The sequence below is a fragment of the Thrips palmi genome, unplaced genomic scaffold, assembly GCF_012932325.1.
Source record: "Thrips palmi isolate BJ-2018 unplaced genomic scaffold, TpBJ-2018v1 HiC_scaffold_19, whole genome shotgun sequence".
Lineage (NCBI taxonomy): Eukaryota > Metazoa > Arthropoda > Insecta > Thysanoptera > Thripidae > Thrips > Thrips palmi.
Window position 1 is genome coordinate 14,307,030 of NW_023144628.1, and position 22,534 is coordinate 14,329,563.

The 22,534-nt window shown below is 44.7% G+C and overlaps 2 protein-coding genes across 2 annotated transcripts; both read right to left on the reverse strand.

The window, feature by feature from the left end:
* Positions 1-11,526: 11,526 nt before the first annotated feature.
* On the reverse strand, positions 11,527-14,012 carry LOC117645774 (probable cytochrome P450 4aa1). Its single transcript, XM_034386175.1, has 2 exons — positions 13,531-14,012; positions 11,527-12,992 (listed from the first exon to the last, which is right to left on the reverse strand). The coding sequence occupies exons 1-2, from the start codon at positions 13,755-13,757 to the stop codon at positions 12,539-12,541; spliced, it is 681 nt and encodes a 226-aa protein (XP_034242066.1). The 5' UTR covers positions 13,758-14,012; the 3' UTR covers positions 11,527-12,538.
* A 5,318-nt stretch (positions 14,013-19,330) lies between these two features.
* On the reverse strand, positions 19,331-19,840 carry LOC117646579. Its single transcript, XM_034387622.1, has one exon. The coding sequence runs from the start codon at positions 19,838-19,840 to the stop codon at positions 19,331-19,333; it is 510 nt and encodes a 169-aa protein (XP_034243513.1).
* Positions 19,841-22,534: the final 2,694 nt, after the last annotated feature.

A 22,534-nucleotide genomic window follows, 5' to 3' on the forward strand; every position in this document is an offset into this window, starting at 1 on the left:
TAGAAAATAGTAACTGTACGGGGTAACTAGAGACACCAAATTACATTGATTTTGGCAGCAGTTGAGTGGCAGGACAAGAACACCTACACTCAATTCTTTCCACACTGAGAATGAAAGGAGTCATGATGAGGACTAAAATTTTGGTTAAGGAATTCTTTATTAGGAAGGTTGCCTCGCCCAAATTTGGGTGAGAAAGGTTACCTCGCCCAAATTTTGGTGAGGAAGGTTTCCTCACCCAACTTTGGGTGAGGATCCTTCCTCACCCAGATTCGGGTGATAAAGTATACCTTGCCTAAAATTGGGTATTGATCAAGACTCGTTCATTCTCAGTGCAGTGACAGGTTCAGGTAGGAATACACACCATTTCATTGCGACTATTATCGTTCTCTCGCAACGGTACTCTCTAAATTCGTACTGTGTATATCGAACCTCACTTCGGGACCACCGATAGCTTACCCTTCTTTTAAAAATTATGAGCGTGATACGCTATTTTGGACTCGGGACTTTTTCGGTTGCACACGCCCTGTACTGAGTCGAACTAAATTAAAAGTCAAACCGAATAATCGATCGGATTCAGATGTAAAAGTGAATTGGCCTGGGCGGAATCATAAACTGCGGCAAGGATCACAGGAGACGAAATACTTTTTATAACACCACCGCTATCAAGCATGAAAGATTGTCCGCTGACCAAAGCGCGGATCGAGAAGGATTTTGTTATTCATCAGAAGCCTTTCCAACAACTACACGGCAGCCTTAATTTGAACGACTCCTGGCTCGCTTTGCTCGCAAAGTATTTATATTTCCTTTATCTTTTTAGTTTCTTCTGAAACTCGTTAAAATTTAGCTTGAATTTTGAAAAAGTATCGAGCTTGCGGCTCGCCGCCGGCAGTAGCTGCACCAATCATTTTTTTCCTGTACAAACCCGTAGTTTATTTATTAAAAATCCTCTAAAAATAAATAAAACGTTTGTCCTTATTTTAAAGGGTTAGTGGCTTGTGACTCGCTCAGCTAGCACGCATTAGTTTACTATCCAGTCAGTGTTGTTTTCACATTGAAACATTCTAAAAGAAGGAAAATTTAGCCTAGATCTAAAGAAGGGACGTGAAGTCTCGCCAAAATTTGGTCAGACAAAATGGTCCGACACCACGGTTACGCCACAAAATGGCGAGACTTTTTTGTCTGACCACGGCCTCTAGGCCGTAACCGTCCGGCGTATTACGGCCTTTAGGTGGCGGTCAGACTATAAAGTGTCGCTATTTTGTGGCGAGGCTTTTTGTGTCCGACCATTTGATCCAGGAAGCGGAAGAAGGGGATAACTCAATTTTGGCCATTTTTCAGGAGAAACGAAAAACTGTTAGCAGGGAAAACTAAAACAAAACAAATGAATGTTGCAGATGTTAATAATTTCAAAAAGCATTAGTAAAATTTTGAAAAAAGAATCATAAGTGTAAGGTCACTCCGTAGAGGATTTCTGCGACTTGTCACTTTCCGTTGAAATGGAAAACAGAGTCAGCTCACCTTATATTTCCTAAACAAAGAGGAATTTGGAGACAAGTCAAGTGGAACAATAGTCTATGTTACTCTGGTGTATTTTTTGGACTTAGCTCTTTTTTCCAAATTGAAATTTAAAATTAAGGGGGAGTTAAGTTTAGTTGATTCTTTTTACACTAGATTCATAAAAACACAAGTTGAGTTTTATCCTTTTGCCAATTTGTCAAACGGACTCATGTAGACTAAGGTTGAGTTATCTCCATTTTCCAATGAAATTTAGACCGAAAAAGGGGTTAAGTTGAGTTATACCCTTTTTCCATGTGGATTTTCTCCTAAACTGCTTGGAATTCAGTCAAATAATTTGGTGTAATGATGTAAACCATTCTAAGGCACAATAATAAAATAAAAACTCAATTTGGGGATAAGTCAAGTTATTCCCTTCTTCCGCTTCCTGGATCATTTTGTGGCGAGACTTGTTAGTCTGACCAAATTTTGGCGAGACTTTCAGGTCCGACCAAAACTTGGCCAGACTCAATGACTGGCCTCTGGAGTGGTGAGAGGTCCTGACCTTTGGATTTGTAGTGCTCCTTTGAGCTATCCGAGAACACCACAACCTAAAACGACCTCCAAAGTCGCAACAACCGCAGTATTGAACAAAAAAAATACGATTTCAAGAAATCCTAGGAGTCACGAAGTCAAAATGGTTATTGTGTAGGAGTGTGGAGAAAGGAAAAAAGTTGTGTGAAAGGGATAGGGTGTGGTTTGGGTACGAATGGCAGTGGTACCAGTGTGGTCGATGTGCCACCCGTCAAAATTTAAACTTGGCAACAAAAAGAAATCAAAATGCCGTAAAATTCGAAAAATTCCAATGCTAATGTATTCCACAGTGGAACATCTTTCAAGTCAATCATTATTAAAATGTTCGTGGGGGAAAGGAGGCAGTAAATTAATTTTCGCGGGTTGGCAACAATCTTCTCGGCAACTGCGCCCTTGCGAAAATAGCGAAGCCTAAAACACGAGTAGTCGCGCGTTAAAACTGCCCCGCCATTGTTGCTGACGTTGAATTGTTTGGCTTATTTCAAAAGGCGGTTCTCTAGTCATGTTTTCTTCAATTCTGTGTAATAGTTCTCATTCACAACGTAACAACACCACGACGGTTGGTTTTACAAACTTTATAAACTCAGGAGGGATGGTTTCGAATCGCAGGTGAGTCTTGTTCGAGGAACATGAGCACTGAAAGTCGCGAGGTGGAGCGATGTGGTCATCGTGCTAACTGAATGAAAAGAACCATCAAACAAAAACTAGAGCTAAGACAGAGCTAAGAAGTATAATTTTGTTTTATTGATTCAGTTAAGAGTTGACAAATGAAAAAATTGTTCTATTTTAACAATATTTTTAAATCTTTTCTTCAACATGTGTCCTCAAAATATATTCAGATATAATGTCATAATTTAAACAGATTAATTTTGTGGTAGAAAATACACATTGAAAATAAAACAAACACAAAACTCACAATGAGTGTAGGTTTCCATGTTGGTATGACTGTGTAATGTTCCGCGCATGAGCAAAGACATTCCCATTAAAAATTTTCATCAGGCAGTGCCAATGAAAAGACTGCGTCCAAAAACCCCTCTTGTGCTATTGTTACATCTGTTCTATCACGGTCGCGGAAAGTTTTTTATTCGAACGTCCTTTCTTAAAGAAGCGACCGTTTTTGGGGTAACCTGTACACAAGCGAAAAGGAGCCATGCTATTGGTTGGGTTTGGCTCGGCTCCCCCCTCTCTCTTCCCTTTTCGTTGACGAGTCGAGCTTTGCTACGGAAACAGTGATTTTGACGGCAATTTTCTCAAAATTTATCGCTAAGATTTCAACCATATTCCAGAATTGAAATCACGTCTCAGAATTCTACCAGTCTGCAAAATCTCATCAAAATCGTACAGAGAGGTTTCGACTTGCATAAGGGGCCACGCGATCAAATCCCAGCGAGGCTGAATCCTGGGGGATACTATAAGGCTACTTCGTGCCTAAAAAAAAAGAAACTGGCACGCCTTCTCGTGCGAGCGCGGTCCAGGACCGATGTCGATGTGAACTTTAGGCCTAAATGTTTGTGTACAAATTTTGTACGAGACATAGTGCACACTGCCAATTTAAGTGTGAGACTGTCTCACACATGGATTGGCAGTGCACACTTCGTACATGTACAAAATTTTGTACAACTTTATACAATAAGCTGAATGGCAAAAAATGTGCAGTTTTTCGTACAATTATTGTACGAAAATTTCGTGTGCTGCATAACATTTTGTGTGTGACGCAGATGCCCGCGCTGCAATGCATTTCAGGCCTCACAACGTTGCGTACAGCCGCTCGGCTACAAGGTTGCATTTAGAGGAGGGAAGGAGTAAAGATGGTGAAGCAATTTGAGTCCAAGACGTACGAAAGATAGCCCTGTGAGAACAGGGTGAGCCAGGGAAGGGCCGGACTCGGTATAGCTCGTAGTGTTGAATATACACTGAGAATGAAAGAGTCATGATCATGACTAAAATTTTGGGTGAGGAATTCTTTATTACCCAAATTTGGGTGAGGATATTTGGGTCATAATACTATGGAGCTATATAGGGAGCTGATATACACCCTTCCTCACCCAAAATGGGCGAGGAAACGTTTCTCGCCCAAATTTGGGTGAGAAAGTAAACCTCACCCAAAATTGTGTATTGATCATGACTTTTTCATTCTCAGTGTAACAGTACAAAAGGCTGCTGTCACTGCGAACTGGTGCGGTGAGGCTCAGTGTCCCGGACGCCGAGAGATGGTTCTACTCTGTGCGGACGGCCTGCTACCTTGTGCAGTGGAAGCCTTGCATTTTCTGGACCCGAAATGCCATGAGACATGAGAGAAGAGCGCCCTTCTCTCATGCATGAGATCATTTGTGGTCTCTCATGTTCACGCAAGAACTCTCACGGCGTTTGGCTGGACACGACGACGTGCCGCTCTGCTGGCCACTGAGTAAGTGTGTTGTGAGGCGGACCTCGGCTGGCCACACAGTGAAACCGATGTCTGGAAATTTCCAGACGTCGGTTTCACCGTGCACGAGGTGTTGCCTACTCTCGAGGCGGACCTCGGCTAGCCAGGAAGTGTTGCCTACTCTCGAGGCGGACCTCGGCTGGCCAGGAAGTGTTGCCTACTCTCGAGGCGGACCTCGGCTGGCCACGAAGTGTTGCCTACTCTCGAGGCGGACCTCGGCTGGCCACGAAGTGTTGCCTACTCTCGGCATACAGGACATGAGCCCCGTCCCGTTTGAGCCCCGATGGTCTGAGCCCGGACCCGAGCCCCAACCTGAGCCCGAGTTGAGCCCCGATTCGAGCCCCAATGTATTGAGCCCCGGCCTCAGCCCGGATAGAGCCCCGATCTGAGCCCGGACTTGAGCCCCGACCCGAGCCCGAATATCTAGAGCCCTGACTTGAGCCCTGATTTGAGCCCTTATTTGAGCCCCTCGTCAAGAAATTATGCATTTTCAGTCTTTTTGGACGAATTTTTAAACGCGGGGCTCAAGCTGGGCTCATGGCGGGGCTCAAGTCCGGGCTCAGATCGGGGCTCTATCCGGGCTCAGGCCGGGGTTCAAGACATTGGGGCTCGAATCGGGGCTCAAGGCGGGGCTCAACTCGGGCTCAGGTTGGGGCTCGGGTCCGGGCTCAGACCTTCGGGGCTCAAACGGGACGGGGCTCATGTCCTGCCCTACTCTCGAGGCGGACCTCGGCTGGCCAGGAAGTGTTGCCTACTGTCACGGCGCTCGGCTGACCACGACGTGCTGCGCCTGAGATTCTTTGTCAAAAAATTCACCGGTATGAACCACTTGAAGGTACCTCTGAAAAAAAAAAAAAACCGTTAACGCTGACGTGAAAGCACTGACGAGAATGTTACTTTTAGTGTCTCGCAATTTATGATTAACACGTGCATGGTTTAATGGACGAAAATGTTAATTTTGATTTAACTATTGAAGGTTCTGTGAGAACAAGTTTCTCACATGCAACGCTTGACCAGCCGCCGTATCAAGTTCAATCCCGCATTGTGCTTGAAGGCGGAAACGCAGCACCAGAAGCCATGCTAATGCGTCAACCAATTTTAATATTTTGAATTTTGAAAATCTGGAATGGTGCATTGCATGGGTATCCGATGCCACTGCCTCTGCCACAACTGCTACGTACTTCTCGCTACAACTGTTTAACTGCTATGTGCTATTGCTGCATTTGCACTTGCTTTGGTATACGTCTGATTGCAAAACTGTTGGCCCGATCGAGAGTCAAAGCTAGATGATTTAACATCATCTGCTAAAAAAAACCGTTGCCAAGGACACGGCTTTTGGAAATTCGGGGCGAGTCTTGGGGATTGGTAAAGATTTTTGGCAATTCTTCGCAAACCTAAGAACATACACCGTTTAAAAAAATGTTGTTGTAATTTTAAAACTTTTGTTGTAAAGTTTGATAGCAACACATCTTGTTATATACAAACACGTCGCAGCCCTCGGTGCTGTTTTCTGATGAATCGATTGTAGTACGGGCAAAGTCTTCGATTTGTTTTTAACCACATTTTATTGGTCACATTGTGTTGTAATCTAACAAGATTATTGTAATCTGACAACAATATTTGTTTAAATCTTAATACAGAAAGATTTTAATCTTCTTGAACGACAGCAGAACTCTTTTTAATTACGATGACATTATCGTTACCTGGCTGGCAAGATAGTTACAACAAAAGAGATTGATAAATTTCCCGTTCAGACACCAAACAACTGTTCTAATTTATCAACACTCCAGTAGATGATTGTGTTGTACTCTTAACAGTTGATTTTTAGCAGTGTACATCGTAAAGAAAGAGGGACGGCGTGGGCCAGTCCATGCCTTGCCGCAGGGCTTCAGGTTGCTGTGCTGGATCTATTGTACTTTGTACAACATTTGTTGTACTTTGAAAGTACAATAAATTCCTGGTAAAAATAATTGCCAGGACTTTGTGTACTTTTGATGTTTTTTTTTTTCTGGCGGTGTAGAAGCTTGGCAACAAAAAATTAACATTCTTTTCCGTACTGCTTTGCCACCACGTATGCACTGCTCTTCCCCCATCCTTCGTGCAGCTCTGCTGGAGCAACTAGGGCAACCCGAGACCTTGTCGATCGACCGGCCCGGCATATGTCTGCGTCTACGTCACCACACGGTGGCCGACTGTGGCCCGTCGGCGCGCTGCCGTCTGCATTTGAAATTAGTGCCCCTTAAATTGTTGCCATGGCACGAATCTCGCTACCGTGATTGCGCCAGTCTTGTATCATTGTAGTCGGACCGGTTGCACAGCTCTTTTGGGACTTTCCACGTGAATCCACCGACGGTTTGATTTGGGATGGAGGTCCTCGGAATTCTACCTACACTGTTAAAAAATTATCGTAGATTCACGACATAGTTCAGAACAATTACACAATCGTTTAGAAAAGATGCTCAGTTACGGAAAAAGTTACGATTATGTAGTTAATGATTTTCGATAGCGACTTAAAAATCGGGAAGTTACGGTCAGCCACAAATTTACGACAGTGGTCGTGACGTGAGCACACGACAAAAGCCGTTCAATAATGGCAAATACTGATAGTGATACTTAACAACCGAAGTTGTTTATTTAAGACAAAGCTGGCAATAAACGACTGATCGTAAATTTACGACCGATCGTCAATTTACAATTACGCCACTAATTTACGATGTTGCACTGGTAGAACTGGTAGAACGCATGGGAGAATTTCTTCTCTACGCTTGACGTCAAGCGTAAAGTCTTCAAGCGTAGTTGTATGCTTGAATCAAGCCTAGAACTACGCTTCAGTTTTACCGGTGTGGTAGTTCAGAACCAACAAATCCGTTAGTGGGGCCTTACACTGTGCGAAAAAACCCACAGTGAATCTCGTTGATTTGTTTGCCAGGATTTACTGAAGTTCAGAATACAGGATTTACTGTAGTTTGTACAGAATATTCCGTACTCCACTTCTTCGGCACAGTACTGTACAAAGTACAGTGGATCCTGTAAAAAATTACAGCAAATCCCGTACTCTGAATTACAGCGTCAGCTGTACTAATCGTTACAGGATTTACTGTGTTTTTTTTTTCGCACAGTGTAAGGAGCCTGCAAGCCGAACACCTGCGAAAGGTATTTCGCCATTTCTCAAACTTTGCCCTCGTTTTTCTCGGAATTCAAACTTCTAGTTTGACGCAGGGCCTCCGGGTGCAGATTTTGAGCCACTACGAGGAGATTTCGCACGACTCGACGAGTCGCGAAGACCGGCTCGGTTGTTGATGTGCACAGCATGAAAATTTTATGCCAATGCCGTCCAATTTTCAGGTCGTTTTAGTTAAAAGAGAAAAAAATCCCACTGCTAATCGCATTGCACGGTGTTCCCATTTTGATGATTTAAAATAGAATTCACAAGATTTTATTCATTGGACTGTGCCATCACCAACTATTAAATAATTATGAGACAATTCAAAAATTTCGAACTGCGCATGCGCTACATTAAGGCTAACTAATAGAAAAGACTTCCGGTCAAACCTGATTCAGTTAGCACGGCAAAAGTACCGCCTGGGATTCCCAGGCGGTGCCTGGAAAATAGGCCTTTTTTCCCATGATGCGCCTGGGAATCCCAGGCGGTACTTTTGCCGTGAGGGTCAGTTGGGGTAATAATGGGACAGTTTGAACAATAAGGTTTCCACAACTCTACAATGGCGAGTTGGAGTGTTTCTAGTGCTTTTAAAGGATAGGGTACTCTGTTCCACACCATTTGGCGTTAAAATAAGATCAAAAATTCATTTAATTTTGCAGTTGTGCAAAATAAACTGTGAAAATTCGGACTTGTAAGTTTGGGGTAAAAATGGGACACGCTGGGGTAAAAATGGGACAAGGGCTTAGCAGTGGTAAAACAGGCCTCAAAGTTTTCCAAATAGACACCACTTTATAAAATTCGATCCGTCTCAACACGAGGAACAATAAATGTCATCACATGCCACCGGTTCGGATGAAAAATGAAGAGGCATAGCGCTTCAAAAGAACTTGGGTGTAATTTGACCTTTTGCGACTATTTGTTAATTTCAAAGCCCATTAACTTTTTAAATATCCGTCCAAACCCATAGCATGTGTTGACATATTTTGTTTGTATTGTCGAGGCCTATCTATTTCCGTTCAGAGATGTCCATTCGAACAACTTTGAAAATTTTCTCCCCAAAGGCCACAATTTACCATTAACCAAGTGTCCCATTTTTACCCCAGAAGTGTCCCATTCTTCCCCAAAGTGGTGTCCCATTTTTACCCCACAGAAAAATTCTACAATTGCAAGTTAACGAATGCATTGATGTCAAAATGAGTTGGTGGATCGAAATCCTCGTTCTTTTAGCTTTCCAAAACACTATACAATACTTTACTTTTCTGTTTATGGGGGGTTCTGTAGTGTTCTAATTAGATGACCTCTGCGGCAAATTTTTCCAACCTTCAGAAAACCCATAATTGCCATGTTTTGCTTGTTTTCTTAATTCTCATTTCTATGAGCAGTCATTGTCCCGCCGAATGAAAAATGGAATACTAGACACCTCAATGAACATTTTAAGCACAAACATGTCATTGTAGGACGTTTTGACATGCCAAAACTCGTCAAGTTTAGAAAGTGTCCCATTTTCCCCCAAGTTTTCAGTGTCCCATTATTACCCCAACTGACCCTACCACCATGACCACCGACCACCACACTCCATCTCGCGACTTTCAGTGCTCATGTTCGTCAAATGAAAGTCACCCGCGTTTTGAAACCACCCCTCCCGAGTTGTCCCTTTAAAAGCAAAACGATTATTCCAACCTCAGCAACAATGTAGGGACAGTTTTAATGCGCGACTAAGGGAAGGTGGGGCACCATGTGATGGTTTGTGTTCAAGTGCCCGTCAACCCAACAATACCAATCACATTACATCCGTAAGTAGTTATGTGAACAAAATGATTCTTCACCTTATCCAGGAAGCGGAAGAAGGGAATAACTTGACTTATCTCCAAAACTCGAGGTTTTATCTTATTATTATTGTGCCTGAGAATGGTTTACATCATTACACCCAATTATTTGACTTAATTCAGCCGTTAAGGAGAAAATCCACATTGAAAAAGGATATAACTCAACCGGTTTTACGCTCCACTGTAACAAATTCCGTACTTTTGTACGGAAATGGTACAGAAAAATATAGTACGGAGGTACGGAGAAAAGTACGGAACGTTCCGTACTTGCTCCATATGAACCCATGTAAATGGGTACGGAAAAAAGGTACGGAACGTTCCGTAGTTGGCAAAGTACGGACGGTCCAGGCAAATTATTGACCAGACATGTTCCGTACTTTTTCCGTACTTTTTTCTCACAGTGTCTAAATTTAGCGGAAAATGGAAACAACTCAACCGAAGTCCACATGACTCCGTTTAAAATATTTCCAATAGGAGATAACTCAACTTGTATTTTAATGAATCTAGTGTAAAGAGAATCAAGTCAACTTAAGCTCCCTTCATTTTAATAACTGGAATGGAAAAAAGAGCTCAGTCCAAAAAATACACCAGAGTAACAAGCACTTTATGCTAACTAAAGTTCCACTTGACTTGGTCTCCAAATTCCGCTCTGTTAAGGAAATACAAGTTGATATGTCTCTGTTTTCCATTTCAACGGAAAGTTATAAGTCCCAGAAACCCTCTACGGAGTGATCTGACACTTTTGATGTTTTTCTCAAAATTTAACTTTTGCTTTTTGAACTTGTTATCATCTACAAAATTCGTTTGGTTTGTTTTAGTTTTCTCGGCTTACAGTTTTTTCTTTCTCCTGATAAATGGCCAAAATGGACTTGTCCCCTTCTTCCGCTTCCTGGATCAATTTCTGATGAGATTTCTAATTTATCTGTTTTGGTTGCTGAGTTATCCCGAGTTGAATGGGCCTAAGTCAAAGTGTCACTTCGTACCCCACGCAGTACACCATGTGACAGCCTTAGTGCACCATGTGACAGTGGCCCTTTGTCAGGGTTTAAATCCTATTCAGCGTACCTACACGCAAAGAATGACTGAAGAAGTCTTCCAGCTTTTTATTTTCGTTGAGTTTAACAATTTATCATCTTTCGTTCCCGAGCAATGAAAGTTTTGGTTGTTAGTGTACAAATCTCATTGAGTGAACACATTCATTTGAGTGAATCGTGGAATCGCATAGGCCTAGCGAATGACAGTAGTGTCGCATAGTGCCCAGATCAGCAGTTTTAGGGGAAACAGCAATAACGGTCAAAGTTAATGCCGTAGAGAATCGAGCCAAAGCTTATTTTGCTCTTAAAACATCAAAGAAGAACATCTTGCAAGGCATGTGTCCTTAGAATGTATTTTAAAGGTAAAAAGCGGACGCGGCGGGAAAGAGAAAAAGTTTCCAATGAGCTATTTTAAGACGGTTTCCGATTCTGATCGCTACCATTCCCGTCCTTTCCGAAGAAAAGTCACGACCTATTGCACGTCGATTCTCCTTCATGATATCTTCCTTTAAGTCTTCTTACCGCTGTTGGATAACACAAGCCGTTTGGGAGAAAAAGCCAAAGTCACATGGTGGCCGTGTCACATGGCACCCCACCTTCCCTTACCCTTTTTTTCAGTCTCGTGATGTTAGAAAGGGCGCAGACGCCGGGAAAAATACTGCCAACCCATGAAAGTAAATTTACTGCTCCTTTTCTGCCATGAACTTTTTACTAATGACAGACTTCAAAGATGTCTCAATGTCGGGCGTGCCGTTGCCATGGACAATTTAGTTTTGAGGAGTGGCACTTTTTTTATTCAAACTACTTTTTGATAGCATTAACGGATCACGTTTTCGATTATTGCAAATTTATGTTTTTATACTTTACGGAAACTTTTTTATAGTTGAAGTAGTTTCGCGTTCTGTATTTCGAATTCGAGGGAGGAGGGGGCGAGACCGAAAACAATAAAAGAACCGCTAAAAACAACTTGCATTTGGAGTGATCTTTTAATCGTTTTATGCACTTAGACGGGGCGTAAATAAGTACAATGTAAGAATAAACCTTCCCAATTCACGAGGGTTCCTCCTGCAAAAATAATACTGAAGCCACATTCGTACATTTACGTAGTATCGTAGTCTTTCACATAGATTCTCGGTAATTTACGAAGGTTCTAATACATAGTAAATCCTTGACCTTCACTAAATATTCGAAGATTCTTCGTTTCGTACCAAATACCTTTGTAAATTTACATAGGGACCGTTCGCAACTTTTATTGCCTGAGGCGCCTTCGTAAATACCCAGTTTACTTATGAGACTCTAGTCAAAACTGAAACGCCCTTACAGAAACACGTTTTTTTTTCAGCCGGCGCCCAAAAAAACTAATATGCCCTCACGGGCGTAGTTTTTTAATGCCTTCGTTTTGCCAAACTATAAAGGTTCACTGAGAATGAAAGTGTCATGATCAGGACTTAACTTTTGGGTAAGGAATTCTTTATTCCTCGTTTCCTTGCCCAAATTTGGGTAAGGACGGTTTCCTCACCCAAATTTGGGTGATCGTACTATGTAGTAGCACACTGGTGAAACAAAGGCATAAATTTATGCCCTTAAAGGGCTTAAAGGGCATAAATCGTTTATGCCTTTGGGAAGGGCATGAAAATTTTGCTTGAAATTCCCATACCATTCCGAAGGGCATAAAACGATTTATGCCCTAAAGGGCGTAATTTTTATGCCTTTGTTTTACCAGTGCATACACGTAGCTGATCCACCCTTCCTCGCCCATATTTCGATGACAAAGTATACCTCGCCTTTAAGTATACCGTTCATTCTCAGTGAATTTACGTTCGGAATTAACCAATCCTGCAGCAAAAAAAAATTGAAAGCCGTTCCTTCCTATGTTAATTCACGAAGCCTGAAGAACCTCAAAACGTTTTAGGAAAACTTTGAAAATTTACGAAGCATCTTGAAACATCTGCAAGGATATGCGGTAAATTTACGGAAAACCTCCGTTTATGTTGACTTGACACTAGCTGACCGAAGTCGAACGCGGCCTGAATCTGACGAACGTGCCGCCGACAATCCTGGCAGTGAGGTTGAAGGTGAGCTTGAAGTCCTTGGCCTCCCTGACGCCGTCGTCCACGGGTTCGATGACGTGGTCGCGTATCACGGCGGCGAACATGGTCTTCATGGCCATCATGGCGTAGAAGCCCGCCGGGCAGCGCCTCGGCCCGGCGCTGAAGGGCAAGAAGGCATAGGGGTGGTGCTCCTTGCCGGGCGCGAAGCGTTCAGGGTCATACTTCCACGGGTCCGGCCAGTGCTTGGGGTCATGGTGCGCGCCGTGCACGTTGACGAGGAGCGTCGAGTTGGCAGGGATCGTCTTGCCCGCGAGCTCCGTGCGCTGGTACACTTGCCTAGCCAGGAAAGGGGCGCTGGGCACGATGCGCTGGGTCTCCTTGATGACCTGCTCCATGTACTGCAGCCTGGGGGTCAAGTTCACGATATTCGCTGTCATTGACTACACTGTTAGAAATTAGCTCCGTAATTTTATGGAGAAAAACTCTATAATCACGTTTATGGAGCATTACTTGGGTCCTGATGAGAGGTAAGGATGCGCGTCTTTTCTCAGTATGTTAAAGAGGGCTTCGCCGAAGCATTCTTTAGTCTGAAATGGGCAAAGAAGGGACCGCGGAAGGGACAATCTCCTTCGAGCTCCTATTTCCCCGTTTCCCTTTTCTGAAAACTGAGCTTCCCCGTTCCCTTTTCCCTCATTTTTAAATTGGTTGCAAACTTTGCGTTCGCGTCGGGTGCCATCATATGTCATAGACAGAGAAAGGGAAGCTCAAGAAGAAACTATTTTAGGTCCTTGAGATGGCGGCCCCTGAATAGCCCCCATCCCCCTCCCCCCGTCTAGATCCGCGCCTGAATGCGCTGCTCGCAAAGACCCAAGATGAGCCTCGACAGGAATGTCCTCCCGTAATGAATGTTGCAACTGCGGTTACTTTCCTTTCCCACGCTCACCTCGGCAGGTCGTGCAGCTCGACGCTGCGCGCTTCGGCGCCAACGCCCAGGACGCGGTCCACTTCGGCGCGCACGCGGCCCTGGATCTCCGGCGAGATGGACATCATCTTGAAGACGAGGCTGAGCGAGGTGGCGGTCGTATCGGTGGAAGCGCTCAGGAACGTCATGAACTCGTCCATGATGTCCTGGTCGGTGAAGACTTGGCTCTGCAGCATCTTGTCCAGCATGATCTGCTTGCGGGCGACGCCGCGGCCGCTGGTGGCTTCCTTGGCGTCACTGACGGCCTGCAAGCAGGAATCCTCAACTTACCTCGGAAGGGTGGCATCATACCGTCGTCAAAAGCGTGAAGTTACGACTCGAAACTTATGACTTCTGTACAAGAAGGCAAGCACTTCGTGCACGTTTTTTTTACACTATAGAACTTTCTGTTCGGACCTTTATAAAAAGGACTCGCGCTGCTCGCTGGGGGCTCCGCCCCCAGACCCCCGCATGTGTGGGGCGCGTGCCGAAGTATTTTCAGTAAGTCCGTGGTGACCAAAGGCTTTTCTAAGGAAGTAAATGTACTGCTTCTTTGAAAGGTCTATTTAACAACTTTTGACCATATAATTAAGCTATACTTTTACTGCCCAAATAGATAGCTTGTATTGCTTTGGCTACTGTGGCAGTCAATGGGTGCATACAAGGTCCGGAAAATATTGAAGACTACTTTGACAAGGATAGAGGTGAATGGAAGTCTCTACGACCACCCCTTGACCCTAAACATTTCTATGAGTGAGTGAGTGAGTGCGTCAGTGAGTCAGTCAGTCGGATTGGGGCTATATAGGCTCTTGATGATTGATGATTATTTACCCCATTGCCGGTGGCGGCGACCCGACTGCGGCACAGTTTCGGAAATTCTCGACCAGACCTACCGATGGGGCGAATAAAAATTTTTAGTCAGTCGGTCCCCTTTTTAGAAGATTGAGTAGGTTTGCTCGGAAACGGTGAGGAATTTTCAACTGTTGGGATTTTATCCCATTTTCCCATAAAATTTGGAATCGAATGGAAAGAACCTTAAGTCTCTACGACTATTCCTTGACCCCAAAAAAAGTGAGTGAGGGACTCAGTCGGATTTAGGGGCTATGTAGGTTCTTGATTGATGATTTTGAGGACGTTGCAACGTCCGGCATGCCGGTGACGGGGACCCGATTGCGGCATAGTTTCAGAAATGTCTCGACTTGACCTAGGGTAAACTATACAGTTACCGTCAGTTTAAGAGCATCGCTTTCTTTTCAAGGGCCTCTAGGGTAGGTTATGACACTTAGACCCGTGCGACTTGTTTCAGACACCTCAGAAGGATCTAGACAACGAAGTGGCTGACAAAGATTTCACCAAAAACTTTTTGTGACGCTCTTATTTAACGTGAGAAAAAGGTTACCAAAAACACAGTTACCGGCAGCCAAAATACAGTTATCGGCACCCTTTAAGACAGTTATCGGCACCCCTTGTTAAAAAGGCAAAACATGACCGAAAGTGACGAAAATTTCTAACAGTCGTCACAGACACTCTATATCACCCCTCAGCATGTCACGAACCCCCTCTTCCTTCTGTTATGCCTCTTGCGCCCTTCATTTTAGACTAACGGACAACTAGCACCATGAGCTGCGAAAAAGACAACCTTTCAAAGCGCCGAGGAGAACATTTCCTAAATCACGTAGATCACTGGGAAAATGTGGTCCGATTTCATTCAAATTTGGCAAGGGTCTTCCTACGGTCATAATGCACCAGAATATTAACTCCCGGACGACGCCGGAAACACCAGTGAAGTTTGAGGCCACCCTGACGATAACTGTGTTTGCGGTGATTTCTCTGGTGCAGTTATCGGCACCCCCCGAATGAGGGCAAGCAAGAGGAATTTCTGTGCACCAAGCACAGTATGCCCTCTTCAATAGATGAGGAGAAGGAACCTGGCAAAGAGAATAGTTTCTGCCGGCCCACATTCACGAATTTAACGAAAGATTGAACCCCTGTTCTTATCATAGAAGATAAGAACGGACGGCCGAAGCGGCCTCATTCTGCACTTGACTAGAAACGTGGCTCTGTTGGCTGACATGCTCAATCAAACGCGATGCTGTCTCGGTCCTGCATGCTCAAAAGGTGTCTCTAGCGACCTGCATTGGCCGCATCACTAACGGACGCGTACTTGCAGAGCAGGACCCAATCATTCGCCGAGATGACGATAACTGTACCCCTGCCGATAACTGTATAGTTTACCCTATCGATAGGGCGAATAAAAATTTTCAGTCGGTCGGTCCCCTTTTTTGAAGATTGAGTGGATTTTGTTGAATTTAGGCCAATTTAATCGTTTTGAGGGTGTTGCCGGTGACGGGGACCCGATTGCGGCACAGTTTCGGAAATGTCTCGACCAGACCTACCGATAGGGCGAATAAAAATTTTCAGTCGGTCGGTCCCCTTTTTTGAAGATTGAGTGGATTTCGTTGAATTTAGGCCTATTTAATCGTTTTGAGGGTGTTGCCGGTGACGGGGACCCGATTGCGGCACAGTTTCGGAAATGTCTCGACCAGACCTACCGATAGGGCGAATAAAAATTTTCAGTCGGTCGGTCCCCTTTTTTGAAGATTGAGTGGATTTTGTTGAATTTAGGCCTATTTTATATTTTTTTTAATATCGTTTTTTAGGATGTTGCCGGTGACGGGGACCCGATTGCGGCACAGTTTCGGAAATGTCTCGACCAGACCTACCGATGGGGCGAATAAAAATTTTCAGTCGGTCGGTCCCTTTTTTGAAGATTGAGTGGATTTTGTTGAATTAAGGCCTATTTTATATTTTATATAGCGTTTTTAGGATGTTGCCGGTGACGGGGACCCGATTGCGGCACAGTTTCGGAAATGTCTCGACCAGACCTACCGATGGGGCGAATAAAAATTTTTAGTCGGTCGGTCCCCTTTTTCGATGATTGAGTGGGTTTGCTCGGAAACTGTGAGGAATTTGGTCCGCTTTTTTGAAGATTAAGTAGGTTTGCTCGGAAACGGTTAGGAATTTCAACTTTTGGGATTTTCCCAATTTTCCCATAAAATTTGGAATCGAATGGAAAAAACCGCAAGTCTCTAAGACCACTCCTTCACCCCAAACATTTCTATGAGTGAGTCAGTGAGTCAGTGAGTCAGTGAGTGAGTCAGTCGGATTGGGGCTTTATAGGTTCTTGATTGGCATGGCTGCTAGAGAAAAACGGCAGTAACCTTTCTACTACCGTCAACGGGGGTAACTTGGGACACCGGGGGTAACTTGGGACACCGGGGGTAACTTGGGACAGTCTGCCCTGTACAGCTTGTTGGTGCTGCCATTCAGCGACGGTGGTTCCTAGCGTCAAACCCGCGGCAGGGTTTTGTTTCAGAGGCCTCAGGGCACGCGCGGAAAGGTAGAAAAGGCGCATAACATCACAATTAGTATTTGAGAAACGGAAAACTACCTAATAGGGTTTTTGACAAAATATGTCTAACATTAACAAGTTGACCCTAGTGCGAGGAGTGAAATGCAGATTTGGCCGATTAGTCTCTCTGGGCTGTTGAATCATACACAGACAATAACGTTCGCGAAAGGGCGTTGATTATAGTTTTCCCATCTTCGGTCCAGACTGCATTTTATCAAAAATCGAAATTTTACGGGGTAACTTGGGACAGTCTTTTCCTCATGTTTCCAGCAGTCCTAGCCTCCAAGGAGTTGACTGACCCGGTCCCAGACATAACATAAACTTCGGATTTTACGCTGATGATGGAAAGGGATGCCTTGCTCTGCAGATTTGTCTTCTGGTAATCCATATTTTTGAAATTTTCAGAAAATGCCAAGAAAATACCTGTAGAAAAGAGAGTTCCACGTAGAGCCCTAGATATAGTCCAATATCGGTCCTACAAGAGTTCCTAGGCCTGAATTCTTGGTCTACATGTTGTGACTTAAATTTATTACATCCATTAACATCAATAGATGCATGGGAATGTAGCTAATTACCTACTGTTCCAAGTTACCCCCGGTCATGGGGTAACTTGGGACACTCTTTCGAGACCGCTTGGAAACGATGTAATCGAGGCAAATGAACCAGACAAGTATGAAATGATGGGGAAAGGGTCAAACTTTAACATAGTTAGGATCCAATGGTCTGGGTTGAGAATCTTGCCTCTGGCGTTCAAAAAACGTAAAAAAGGGTCCCAAGTTACCCCCGTTGACGGTACAATATCAAACAAAAATTGTTCTAGGATTAGAGGGAGGATATGAAGCACGTGAAAAAGATCTGCGAAATTAAACATGGTGTCACTGCAGTGACTTCAGCCAAAGTTTTCAACTATTTTGCAATCGGTAGAGAGCATCTGAAAAAGCTTAAAATTGCCCGCAAAATGAACTACGAGGATTAATATCAGACTAAAAATACTGCTAGATATTTGGTACCGGACAAGAAAAACTAATGCACTGTGGGAAAAAGGTACGGAAAATTTTGTTAATTGTTTTGCCATAAGATTCTTCGTAGCCCGTGTATCAATATTCTTCGTAGGCTCTTACAGTATCCTCCGTAGGACCGCGCAGAATTCACCGTAGGATCGTAGTCTTCTCCGCAGGACCTGGAAAACTGTATAGTCCTACGGAGATCCCTGCAAGGACCTTCGGAGAATATTGTAAGGTCCTACGGAAAATATTGACAAGAGGGCCACGGAGAACTACCACAAGCTGTTTATAGAATTTTTCGTAGCTTTTTGCCAGTGTGGTAATGGACATTTAACCAGCAGTTGTTTTACAAGTACTACTGCCCCCTTAAAATGATAAATGATTTTTCTACCTCTTCAGATTTGTCTTTGGAGGTATTTGCGTGTGACAGGACATCGTACCTCGATAGGGAACCCCCCTGTAGATACGCTGTTATGTACGAATGCCACATATTGTCCTATGTTACGTTGCGCAAGCAGTGATACACTCCCCATTTCCTAATAAGCAACGCCGTGCAGTCATAATATTAAGGTAGTTCTCAGCACTTTCCCTACACAAAAATCTGTCTTAATACAGAGAAGTTTTTTCGTTATATGAAGAAATTGGTCGTAAGTTGTTGAGAACTCTACACCATAGGTTACTACCTACGCTGCGCAGTCACAATACTAAGCTTTTTGTTCCTATTGCGAAGAAGAGGCTCAGTAGAAGATTGGGACAAGAAAAAGTGTGAATGGTACAACAAAAACCGCCCTACAAATCCGAAGGTCAGACTTCTCGCCACTCTAGAGGCAAGACACAAAAGTCTCGCCAAGTTTTGGTCAGATCTAAAAATCTCGCCAAAATTTGGTGAGACACAGAAGTCTTGCCACAAAACGGTCAGACACAAAAGTCTCACCACAAAATGGCGAGACTTTTGTCTCTGACCGCCACCTGAAAGCCGTAATGCACCGGATGGTTGCGGCCTAATGGCCGTGGTCAGACACAAAAGTCTCGCCGTTTTGTGGTGAGACTTTTGTGTCTGACCGTTTTGTGGCGAGACTTCTTTGTCTGACCAAATTTTGGCGAGACTTTAATGTCTCGCCATAGCCTATTTTGGCGCGAAGTCTTTCCATCCAAATTGCAGTGTGTACAATAAAAGTACAACAGGGATTGTGTAAAGTACAATGAGAACTGTGCAGACTACGAGGTCTGGACTGCACAGCAATCGTCATGCCGGTTCCATTGTACTTTCTACTGATGTACTTTGAAAGTACCATTAATTCCTGATATAAGATTTGCCAGGAATTTGAGTACTTTTGTTGTGGCTTTTTCTTGCAGTGGAGTGCAGTCAAATGTTAAGGATCCCTGCCTGCAGGCGGCGCTGCACGATGGTGGCGTCCACGAACTCGCGCAGGTCGCTGAGCTGGCGGCGCAGGCTTCGGCCCATGCTGGTCCTACTGAAGACGCAGTCAGGCCACAGCCAGGGCAGGAAGCTGCGCGTGTTGACGGCCTCCAGCATATTGTCCAGCAGGTGCGCCGCGTCGCGCAGGCGCTGCTCGTCGGCCGGGCCCAGCTCGTCGGGCAGTATGGCGACGCGCATGAAGACCCGCACCAGCGGCAGGGCCAGGGCCTTGTGCACGTCGAATGCGTGGCGGGGCAAGTTCTCGGAGAAGTTGTCTGCCGCCTCGGAGAACACGTGGAAGTGGGGCTCGACGGCGTCCCTAGCGATGGCGGGCTCCAGCGCGAGGCGGTGCACCTTCCAGTCAGGGCCGTTCATCTGCAGCAGCCCCCTCGGGATGAAGAAGCGGATGAAGCCGTAGAAGAACTGCGCCTTGCTGCTGAACTCTTTCCGCTTCATGATCTGCGCGATGTCGTCCGGGTCGGACGCCCCCACGACCAGGTGGTTGAACAGCGAGATTCGGCAGAGCTCCCGCCGGCCATGTCGAGGCACGTCTGGAAGACCGTCTCGCGGCTCACGGCGGCGAACGTGAGCGCGTTGCCCAGAAGTGGCAGCGAGGGCGGCCCGGGGATGGCCAGCTCCAGCTTCCTGAACTCCGCGTAGGAGAGCGCCGTGCGCACCAGCACGGACAGCAGCAGCGCCGCGGCGCAGGCTCCGAGCAACAGCAGCGTCACACCCATCCCGACGGTCTGAGCAGACACACTGCCGCGCGGGGCCGCGACGAAATGTCTCCATCCTCAGTGTCCGAGCCGAAGGCCGGCCCCCACACTGCGGAGCCTCTCTTCCAAGGCCAACCCACTAACTCCACCGGCGCTGCTCACGGAGTTGCCAAGGCGGTAAAAGCGATACCGCCTTGGGGGAGCGGACTCCTGTGACACTTGATGCACTGGTGAAACAAAAAAACTAAACTATGCCCTTTGAGGGCGTAGCCGATTCATGTGCAGCAGGGGCATGAGCTGGTACAGGGTCGACGCAGATAAGGCTAGCTAAGGTTTAAGGTTGGACGCTCAACGAACGGCTCTGTCAAGCATGAGCCTCTCACTGTTACTTAGTGAGGTTGATGGGCAACACAGGGGGCCCTTAGTCGGCAGAGTGCGGCTCCGAAGAGCCTCTCCGCTGCGCGCGTACGACTGGGCTGACTGTCAACCTTGTGGTACAGTCGGGGTTTCCAAGACATGTTGCGAAAAAGACAATTGATGCTGTACACCAGACTAGAGCGATGCGAATTAGTTTGTGCACTTCGGACTTTGTAACAGAGTTGCCAGAACATCAGGTATGGTCGCTACGTCTTCCTTAAGCTAATATAAATAGGAAAATTCACGATTCTTTTTAATATATAATGTTAATAGGTTACCTCAGGTGAAGAAATGAAGAGAACATTCCCCAAACCAAATTCCAAGCCACCCCAAAAGCCGACTAAGACACTGGGAGTTAGGACGAGGGCGACAGTCATGAGGCCTCTATGCCCAAAGCTACCTCAGTTACAGAACTTGACAAACCTACAGAACATCCCAGACCCAACGCAGAAAGGTGAGTGACAGACACATATATCCCAAATAAATAAATTTCTTTTCATAAATGACGGCTTGCAAGCGTGGCGGCAGGCATGAGAAAGTGGTCAGCCACATGCTGCTACCAACCTAAGAACGCTAACAACCAAGTTCAAAACGATGATTTGAATATTTCAAACGATGTTAGTTGTTAATTAAAGATATAATCCTCCTGTAGAATATTCAGGATATATCAGGTGCGAAATTTGGATACTATTCGTGCGGCAGACTCTGAGAAAATTGAGTGATATCACACAGAGAGACAGACGCACGACCAGTCACGTTATGATACGCCCAAACACGGCGTGGTCTTCGCTATCGCTCAGCCAATAACATTGTAGAAAGTGATACAGCTAAGTGTATTCCAGAGGGTCAAATAAGAAACCAGGGGAGGCCGCTACACTCTCGCTTTTGGACCGCTCAAGGCAAACAGTTTTGCATGCTATTTACAAGAGAAGCAGAACGGTGTATATGTGGTTAACAGCTGCTCTTCCCATCGGAAAAAACTTTCAAACGAGTGATTATGAATATGTACATCGAGCCTCAAATATGCCCCGGTATGCTAGAATGTCGTAAGCAGTTTGCATTGAACTATGCATTGGCCCCACTGAGAAGCTGGTTACACTTGCTTTGATGAAGTTGCCGGCCGGGGCTGAGTCACTTTCAACACCGAAACCTCGTTGGCACTGGTGAATTTTGCTCTAGTCTATCTATCACTATTAACGTCCTTAAACGAGCAATTGACCAGATTGTTGTCAGTACTCCCCATCTGAGGCAGCGGCTCATACGCTGCAAGGAGTTAAAGGCCTCTACAATGTTGGTGTTGAAGAAATTTAAAGGAAGGTGCTAAGAGTTCTGTTTTTTTTTATGCGGGGGTGTGGTGGTGCGTGGGAGTGCATCATGTCCCGTCATAGTTCGTGCCTTATGTTCTTCTTTCAGACATGATATATGTGGTTTTTATTTTTGGTATTATACAGTAAATTAAATCAAATATGATTTAAAAGGGCATCGAAAAATGCTGGTTCATCATAAAAAGAGGTTTTTCGGAGATATTTCTTTCAGTTGATTCATATATCGGCCTTTTTTCTGAAAGTGTGTGAAGGGTGGTGCGCAACTATGTTTTTTGTTCAACAAATTTTGTCATGTTATAGTTGTGTTTTTTTTTTGTTTTGCGTAGCGGATAATTTACCTTTATTGTTCGCGCTTTGTGCCCTGCTGTTACACACGAAATATGTATTACTTGGTTTTCTTTAGTATTATAACTCAAATGTGATTTAAATGTACATCTTTTTAAAAAAATTTGGTTCATCTTAAAAACAATTATTATTTACTTTTTGTTGGGGGGGGGGCTTTTGTTTTGTAACATTGATATGTTACCCTTTTTGATCAAGTGGGTTAGGGGAAGAGTGTAAGTTCGCTTTTGATTTTCTTTTTGGGTTATGGCCACGATGAATATTACTGGTTAGATCAGTGTAAAATAGTACAACCGTTTATATCTTTTTATTTTTTTATCACGTCATTCACTTAAATCACCTGCCCTTGG

Bases quoted from the DNA above. Each gene is read 5' to 3' on its own strand.
- LOC117646579 (XM_034387622.1), bottom strand. From the start codon at position 19,840: ATGAAGCGGAAAGAGTTCAGCAGCAAGGCGCAGTTCTTCTACGGCTTC.
- LOC117645774 (XM_034386175.1), bottom strand. From the start codon at position 13,757: ATGCTGGACAAGATGCTGCAGAGCCAAGTCTTCACCGACCAGGACATC. The intron at 12,993-13,530 runs GTGAGCGTGGGA...CTTGACCCCCAG, and splicing joins GAGCTGCACGACCTGCCGAG to GCTGCAGTACATGGAGCAGG.